The sequence below is a fragment of the Lotus japonicus genome, chromosome 1 (assembly GCF_012489685.1).
Source record: "Lotus japonicus ecotype B-129 chromosome 1, LjGifu_v1.2".
Taxonomy (NCBI): Eukaryota; Viridiplantae; Streptophyta; class Magnoliopsida; order Fabales; family Fabaceae; genus Lotus; species Lotus japonicus.
Window position 1 is genome coordinate 85,225,163 of NC_080041.1, and position 9,639 is coordinate 85,234,801.

A 9,639-nucleotide genomic window follows, 5' to 3' on the forward strand; every position below is an offset into this window, starting at 1 on the left:
AGAACATACAGAATAAATTCCAGAACCATCCTTAGTCCAACACCACTCATCACATCTCACAGTTGCAGGAGAAAAGCACGAAATCAGCTGCAAAAGTTCATTAACACTTTCTAATTGTCTCAGCCAATTAAACTCCCAAAGCCAAACACCTTCCCTCCACCTCCCCAATTTTCATACTCTACGTACTATGCTTGAAAGCGCAAAAAGTGGCAAGTTGCGGTTCTTCCGAAGGTGGTGTCTCAGGTAATATATATCCTTGTTGCAATATAAAGTTGGTGTTTCAATTCATTACAGGTAAAATTTGGAGATTATATGCCATTTTTCTTAGTCTACCAAATATTTATTCAAAATTACTCGGCTTTTGTCTTTATACTCTTGTTTCAGATCAGAGGAAAATAAATATTAAATTTTTGTCGGTCAATGAATTACTTGAGCAGTTGATATAACTCGATAAAGTCAAGTTCTTCATGTCCTGTGGTCTTAAACACAGTCCCTGCTAAACATATACATATATAGGAATTCAGAATAAAAATATATAATAGTCTATGATAAATCCAAACCCAAAATACAAGGTTAGATCAATAGAAATTGACGAGTTCTTTTGACATATTCTAAAAACGTGAATGCTTTTTTATTTTATTTTAAATGCATTTTAGTCCTTTTACTTTACCTTTAATTCCATTACTTTTAATTGCTCACACTTTTATCTTTGGATGATTTTAATTCTCTTACTTTCAATTGCTCAAATTTAACCCTTGTATTTTTTTTTAATATTGCAAACAAATACCTCTATTATCAATAGTCTAGTATATTTTTTAAGCCTTTTTTTTTTATGAAACTATCAAGGCTAATACATGTCGCAGTTGTTGTATTAAATAATTTAAAAATAATTACATTTGAAAATTGAAAAAGTGTCTTGAACAATTCCTACTATGATAATATCCCTGTAATTCCTGCTTGTGTATAAATTAGTGTGAGCCTGAAAGTTTTGTAATCAAACTCCTTCGTCAGCGTCTACATTGTATAGATCTACAATAATTTTTTGTTTGTTTATCTCTTCTGAGTATTTAGTAGTTTTGACTTTTGAAAAGGGTGTGGAAATTTCTACATAATATTTATTATCTAGGAGTCTAGGATTAGCTGATGTATTAATGTAGTAAGAAGTATTTCATGAAAGGGTGGGGATGTTTTGGGCACATTCGCACTACAAAGGAACTTCAAAGGCAATATCTAACGAAGACAAAGTAATCTCTTCCAATGTTCATGGTAATTTTCCTTTCATCTTCCAATCCAAGATGGATGGGAAAATTAGGTTAACAAGGGATGTAATTGTTAAGTAACCAATTATCTCAAAAGCTTAAGTTGTTGGGTAAGAGCTAAATAAATCGTTTTATATTATATTCCAACACGTCCTCTCACGCAAGAGCCCTTTAGGCTTGAAGCATGGATAAATGCACATCCCCACCTACCATGTGCTTAAATTCCACTTTTTTTTTTAAAGCGAGGGAGTAAGGATCAAATTCTAGACCGTTAAGTCATAGAGACAATAATACCATGTCAAGCAACTAATTATCTCAAAAACTTAAGTTGTTGGGTAAGGACTAAATGAATAATTTTATATTATAGTCAAACAATATTAATGTTGGAAAACAAAAAGTCCCTCATTAACAAGCTTTGGAAAGTCTCCAAAAGTTAGCTCAAGTGGTAAGAGTTAGATGATATAAGGATTTGAGATGGTGAAGGGTCCGGGGTTCGAACCCTAAGATGACTAATTTACTAACAATTACTAACAACTAACATTTGCCTATAAAATAATTAAAAAAAAAAGCTTTGAAAACACATGACTTCCACTTAAGTTAGGTTATGTCCACCACAGGAAATAGGTTTTATACATAACTTGATCGAAGAAATGATTTTGAGACCGAAATAGAACCTCTAAACTTTGATTTTGAAAGTGTACAATTCAAAAAGATTAATCTCATACCTGTAATAAATATATTCTGTTTGTAAAATGAATAGATTTTCAATATCCTTACTTGAATAATTCAAATATGAAAGCTTTACAATCTTCTACCACAACTGAGTAGAACTATCATTAGCTTGATGTTACAGACTTACAGTTATAGATGTCTATGTCTCTTTGGAGTTAATGTTATATCTGTTTATATATAGAGGCAGCTTCTGGAGTAATCATTTACACGACATTCATTTCTCTGTCTTGACAATTAGCATCACCCTGTTGTACAGTATCACCATAATCTGGACTTAAGTCTCCATGAAAGGCAAAGTTTGATTCAGATTGACTAGATGGACTAGGTGGGCAATGTGTACTTGGGGAGGTCTCAACTGCACCTATGTTATGAATAGGACTACTAGTTTCACTTTTCTTGAATGTGTGACATTCCAAGTCTCTTTGGTCAAATATCCTAACCAAGATACCAATACGTCTCCATATTGAAGTACTAGGATCATAGTGTAACCAGATATGTCTGTGCTGATATAGGAATGTCACTGCAAAGATTAGGAGTGCTAATAGAGACGCAATCCCTGCAACAAGAAACAAACCCCAGAAGCTTTCAAGGCCAAGACTGTAAACCGAGGAAATTTCTGTAGTGGAATCTAGACAAGTGCTTTTCTTGAACCATGCATTATCAATTGTTTTCATTTTGTCACCCTGAGTGACATTCAAGATTGCTCTTGAAATGTCGGCTACAAGAGGGGAGCCTTTTGGGAACACCTGCAAATTCACCCCCACAACAGTTAGCACATGTTTGGATCAACGTTGTCACAATTTATTCTAGATAAAATTGATCTTTGGTAAAATTGATTATGTTAAAAGCGAGCTGAATGTAAGGATTTATGTTGAGATACATTTATGAAAAATGTGACTTTTGTTAGGTAATGTTGTGAAATCCAGTTCAAAATCTCATGAAGTTTAGATGCATCTCTGCAGCTTCTATGGAGAATTGATTTTGGGACTAAAGTCAATTCTTCAAGAATACTCTCAAACATCTATAATGTCATCCAATATGCATTGATTATGAGGTTCTCCAACTGGAAACCAAACACACACTTTACTCAATAGGGGAAAACATAACATGAGGGATGAAACAGAAAGAAACCACCCAACTCACATAGCCAAAGCCTCCAGTTTTAAATCTTGGTTCAACTGTGGTATATTTGGAGCAGCAACTTTTTCCAAGAAAGTACTTAACGTAGGGAACTTCATCAAACGCAGCAGAAATGCCACCATTTGCACTTCCTTTTATGAAAAGCTCATTGCATTCTTCTGGGGATTTATAAGTTTTGAGCTGGTCATCTTGGAATCCCAAACCCTTTAAGATTCCATAAACAAATGAACCTTCCAAATAGCCAACATTCATCCTATTCTTTAGTAGTTGATGGACATCAGTAATAGTTGGGCGTAGTTGTTCAACTGTTAAGAGGGAAGTGAGGCTTGCAGTGTAACTTTGAACCAGAATTAGAACCACAAAAACCCACACAGTCACCACAAATCTAGCCAAGTTGCTCACCACTTTCTCCCCTGTGAAAAATGAGAATGTTAAGTATTACACTATCTTATATTTCCAACCACCCCCTCACGTAAAAAGGCATTGGGCTTACAGACAGGTCAATGGGCAACATAGTTACTATGTACTAAAATTCAACTTTTTTTTAGAATAATGTGGATAACAAGGGTTGAACTCTAAATCATTTGGCTGTAGAGACTCTAACAACACTTCATGACAGGCACTAACACCTATACATGATGGTAATTGATGAGAGATACTTACGATGGGAAAACACCATTATTGAGAAGGAAAACCATAAGCTTGTGCCGATCTGGTAGGAGGGAGGCCCCCTGAAACTGTTGTTTATTCGGTGTTCAAGGACCCAAACCACAAACCCTATGAATACGAATGAACAAGCAGTTGTTATCCAAAGATCCCACGTCAGAGGCTTCAGAAAGGCCCAAGCATTCTTCTTTCTGTTATCTTTCACTGGAACAACCATTGTCACACCAGATTCTGTATATGGCATTGTGAAATCGACATAGTTGGACCGGTTTGCAATGATCGTGGTATCCCCCACCACTGCATCATAATTCTATCAAACAGAAACCACTTTAATTTTATAATCATTTCAATTCATTGGAGAGTAAGAAATGCATATCATGGATGCATAAGAAAATTCCTAAATTCATTTTATCATTTCGAAAACAGATAAGAAGGTTACTAAGAAAAAGGTATATAAGAGAAGGAAAATTACCCCATAATAAACTTGGCTGATCAACTCATCATATGTTCCTGCCATCTCACCATCCGACTTTTCAAATGGAATAAATTCATAAGGTAAGGCAAAAGGCAATGCTTCTAGCACGGCTTTGAACACATCAATGCAGAAGCCAGTTACTACTGTTGAATTGGTATTTGTGTCATGTTTTATTTTCACAAATTCAGTGTAACTATCTCCCGTTTTCACTGGAACTCCTATCCTCAACTTCCTCCCACTGGTAGGAATTTCCCAACCTTTTGGAACAGAGTAAGTATCCCCTGGCCATATAATAGTACCAAGATTTCTCTTAGAAGTAGAATATATGCTTGGTAATGCTCCCTTTGTGTCCATGTTTCTTGCTATCCCCTTCTGGGGTGTCCAAAATCCCACCCTCCTTTCCCCCTCACCAATCACATTAACTATCTCAAGTGTTGATGCTTGTAGTTCTCCACCAACAACATTGAAATCACCACTGAGACCTCTGAATCTAGTGTTCGACAGAGCCTCACGTAGCTTCTCACCACTTCGCGCGACACCAATCTCTTCAAGATCGTGCAGATTTCTTGAAGTGTTGCTATAGCCAAAGTTGGCGGCACCAACCTTCTCAACAGCTATAGCCAATGCTGTGGCAGCATCATATGCCCACATTCCAAAAACATTCAAATTCGCATCAACAAGTGTTGGATTATCCAAAAGGAACCGTCTTTTCCACCGAGCTTTAAAACCATCAAGCTCCTTGGTCTTTGGGACATATGTTCGAACACCTAGCACTCCTTCCATAGATTCTACCACAGAAGAGTTCAGAGAGTTTAACAAATTTGCAATGCCATCAGTCACAATCCAAACATAGCCTTGTTCCATCATTCCAATGCTCTTCGCAATGGCAAAGAGGCGAGAGCCAAGGCGTGGTGACATGTGAACAACAAAGACTCTAGTTGGCATGGTCCTCAACTTGTAGAGCTCTTGAGTGATGACTTCATCAGTGGCTGAAGGAGAAATGGCACTGCAATAGGGAACTCTGATATAGGCTTGTTGCAGAGAAATGGTTAAGGCAGGGATGAGTCCTTCACCAAAGCTGTTGTCAACATAAATGGGCACCACTTGTTTCCAACCAAAAGCTTGAACCATGGAGGTTATGGCATTCACTTGAGCTGTGTCTTTCTGTGCAATTTGGAAAAAATAAGGACTTTTGAGCAATACTAAAGAGGGGCTTGTTGCTGAGAAGGTTATGATGGTAACGTGAGCTTTGTCTCCTAAACGGATCATGAAATTTGCTTCCATTGTTGTTACAGGACCAAGGATAGCTTGCACTTGCTCATTTTGTATGAGCTCCAAAGCTGTTGTTTGTCATAAAAACATCAAGATCAATTGACTATAGTCTTCTTGGAATCATGACAGAGGGAAAATTAATTGCAGTCGTTATGCTTATTATTGGAATAAAACTTACATGCAGTTTATTACATAAGAGGAGTGCTAGCAACATTCTCTCATACACTCTCCTCTTATTCATTTCTTGATGTTCGTGTGACAATGATTTTCCTTAATAAATTAAGAAAATTGCGAAAAAAAATTGCTAGTTCGTGTGGCAATGATTTTTTTTACTGCAAGTGCGCGCGGTATGCATTTTTTCACCATTTCTTAATTGCTAGTTGGATTTTTGATTAGGCAACAACATGAAAAGTACCAAACAACACTTAGTTTCATCCTTTTTATTGTTTGAATTTTTTTATTAATAGTAATTAATAATACTATATGGATTTTATTTTTATTTTCATTTTTAAGAATTTGTATGAAAAATAGTAAAGTAAAAAATAGCTTAACTATTTCTTACACGAAATTTTATAAAAATGATATAAATTTAAAAATAAATCACCAATTTTGCAATTAATTACCTATAAAAAAGTATTTTAAAATGTAAACAAATGATGGATTAATATCTTTAAACTATAAACAAATGATTTACTCCAAAACTTTTGGATGCAAGTAGATTAAAATCTTGTCACTTTCCCTTTCTCCACAACAAATGTACATAATAAAAGATAACAATATATATATATATAGTAGTACTTTTTGTATATTAATCAACAATATTGTATTTAAATAATAAAAACAATGATTGAAAAATATAGAAATAAGTTTTGTCAAAGAAAGGAGGTGACCTTATCTGCTTGTGGACCTGGGCAACAATAATATAAAAGGGTGGTCCTTATAAAAGATAAAATCACTTTAATTTTCTTTTTTATCATGTAAGGGACTTTGTTTTCTTTATATTAAAACATATTGATTTTTTGCCATTTTTATTTATATCTATTCAAATTTCAAAAAAAAATTATATCTATTCACATTTGTCGAATTTTATTTACGATTCTTGAATTTCTTAATTCAAGACATTTCATTCTGTCTTCTCAAAAACACTATTTTTTCATATTTTTTTCTCATACTTTTTTATGCATCGGAAAGATAAATTGTACCTCCAAGATTGATTTTTAGACCTCCCCACCCAACTTATATGTCTCATTAGTATCTTTCTCATATTGTAATACATTTAGTTATATTATTAAATATTTCTTTAATCAATACTAATTATATTTTTAATAATCAAATTAAATCAATAACGTTCAAAAAAATAATTAATCAATAACATATTTATAATTAATTATTTTTACCAATTAGCTTGTTAAAATTCATAAATTAGCTTAAAAAAATTTGTTCCCCAATGGGACCGCCAACTATGACTAATTTTCCAAAGTTCAGAGGTTTAATTAAATGAACACAAATCTCTCAACAAAATATTCTCTATGCATATTGTTGGAAAATAGAACTTAGACTATATACTTGAGAAGCTTGGCTATAGTAAGCATGTGTATACCCTTTGTGTTAGTTCCGTCATTTTTTATGATCTTTCAAGTTTGATTTGAATAAAGATCCTTATTCTATTTTCAAGAAAAGAAAGTCAAAGCTTAATTACATGCATATATATCACGTAATTTGACTATGAACAAAAGTACAAAATGGCATAAGGGAAAAAGAGTGGAGGACAGTAGTGCCAGTAGTGCAGTCAGCTAAGAAGTAAAGAACAACAATATCTCTTCCTTTCACCATTTTGCTACACGTTAAAGAAAGGTAGTTGGGAGAGATAACTGGACATTGATGGCTCTATGCATGGGAAACTTCTGGGGTACTGCTGCTGACATCTTATTCAACGGGTAATAGTGCTGTTTTACATCATTTTTGTTGTTTACATTTTTTTTATTGGGCTAATATAAAGCATTTAATTATTTCGATATGTATCACCTAACTTAATTTCAATGTGATCTAAGTTTAGTAATTAGAAGATAAAAGGTTTTAAAGCACTTTTCGACTCTCACAAATTCCTATTGTGCGAATGAAGTCTTTAAACTTGAAAAATAGCATCTTTAGTACCCAACGTTATGCTCCGTCAACATTTTTTTGTTCTTCTGTCAATTTCTAACATTTTTGTCTGATGTGATACATTTTAAATGACATAGAAGCTTATTAGGATCACTCTTAGTCCCCCCAAATTCCTATTATGCAGACGAAGTCTTTAAACTTTAAATATACCGGAAACTTCATCATTTTCATCTCTTTCTTCAAACATTATTCATCATCATCTATTTCATTACTATCCAGAAAAAACTCATAATATAGTTCCAATGAGAAATATTGGAAAGAAAACTCTCTAATGGATTCCTTCTCCCTTCCCTTTATCTGCTCACCATTCACGTGCCTCTAAAAAAATCCAGAAATTGCATGTGGGTGGTTTACTTTCATGAGATTACAAATCTGGACTAAAAAGCACAAATCTGGTTTTGATAAAGCCTTGATTTTTTAATGTTATAATGATTTTGGCCTTTTGGGTATGTGAAGGAGGGAGGGGATAATGATTTTTGGTTGTTTTGATTTTCTAGGCTTGAGTATGAACATTGTTTTTGAATTCTTAGACTTTTTTATGGAAATGAATGAATGAATGAAGATGAAGAACTTGACGAAGATGAAGAATATTTCTGGATTTTTTATTTTTTAATTAACCTTTTGACTTAATTGCATTTTTTGTTTCTAAATTCTTTGGATGGAAAATAGAAGATGGACCAAGAATATCGACCGGGGTCTAAGAATTTTGTTTTTAAAGTTTAAGACTCTTGCTTGGACAATAGAAATTAGTGGGAACCAAAAATGTTTTTAGGCCTAGATGAAATTAAAACTCAAAGGTTTGAACTATTCTTCCATCAAGATTCCAGTCCCATTATTGTCCTATTAATGAGTTCTTGTTGACTTCCCAAAAACCTTATAACTTATTCACAGAAACAGGGTATTCACAAACAGTACTAGCTATACATAGGGAGTACAGAGGAAGAGGAAGGAACCTTGTGCAGCAGCAGTAACAACATCCCCATGAGAATCCCTGAAGCTGAATTGGATCCTAGTGTTGTAATGAGAATGAGAATGATAGAAATCTGAGAGGGACATGTTGATGCAACTCAACCCCATCTTCCCAACCATTCCTGTAAGATCAATTACACCTCCAACTTTCACCACTGTAGTCTCGTTTCTTTGTGCCATGCCCATGTTCATGATGAAACTTAGAGACCAAGAATAAAAGATTATCAGAAAGTAAACAAATTTAGTGGGATGTTGATGATTCTTCACCATCTTTGAATATAAAACTGGAGTCTAGCTAGGTAGCTACGCAATGCTTGATGATATTCATGTAATCATGTTAGATCGAAAGTATTTCAGAAGAATCTTGGAGCATCATATATATATCATGGTCGATGTTGTTGTGGGTTTGAAAAGTATACACACGCAAACGAACACATTAAAATATTGTTTTTTTTCAATCACACAATAAAATATTGTTATTTTTCTAGTTTGTAGACTAAAATATTTGCTTGTCAATAAAGTTTCTGTGCTCAGTTAGAACTTCACGGGTGCTTTTCTGTTATTGTAAAATATTGAAAAAATTAATTAAGGTGTAAATATAAGGGAAATGTTGTGGATACATCCTCTAATTAACACATTTTCTTAGAGTAAACAGCCATTTTGGTCCTTGAATGTGTTTACTTATGACGGACTGGTCCTTATATTTTGGAAATGGTTGTTTTTCATCCCTGAATGTGTTGCCGTCGGTCAAGTTCATCCTTGGTTGAGTTTTCTGTTAGTCCCTGAGACGGAAAAGTCCAACTGGCACATTTTTTTCCATGCTAGCATCCTACTTGGCACATTTTCTTTTTTCCTCCTAAAAACACGGTCAAACTCGTCCCTCACTTATGCTTCTTCTTCCTCTTCTTCATCTTCTTTATCTTCCTCCTCTTCATCATCTTCACCACACCATCACCATGCTTT

General features: G+C 34.2%; 1 protein-coding gene across 1 annotated transcript; it reads right to left on the bottom strand.

Moving 5' to 3' along the window:
* Positions 1–1,962: 1,962 nt before the first annotated feature.
* On the bottom strand, positions 1,963–9,035 carry LOC130725580 (glutamate receptor 2.7-like). Its single transcript, XM_057576799.1, has 5 exons — positions 8,661–9,035; positions 4,270–5,612; positions 3,795–4,107; positions 3,135–3,544; positions 1,963–2,737 (listed from the first exon to the last, which is right to left on the bottom strand). Exons 1-5 carry the CDS (start codon positions 8,944–8,946, stop codon positions 2,195–2,197), a joined length of 2,895 nt encoding a protein of 964 aa, XP_057432782.1. The 5' UTR covers positions 8,947–9,035; the 3' UTR covers positions 1,963–2,194.
* Between the last annotated feature and the right edge of the window lie 604 nt (positions 9,036–9,639).

Coding starts and splice junctions, on each gene's coding strand:
- LOC130725580 (XM_057576799.1), bottom strand. CDS start 8,946: ATGGTGAAGAATCATCAACATCCCACTAAATTTGTTTACTTTCTGATA. Junction 5,613..8,660: donor TGTTACTGCTGCTGCACAAG/GTTCCTTCCTCT, acceptor GACAAACAACAG/CTTTGGAGCTCATACAAAAT. Junction 2,738..3,134: donor AAACTGGAGGCTTTGGCTAT/GTGAGTTGGGTG, acceptor GTGAATTTGCAG/GTGTTCCCAAAAGGCTCCCC.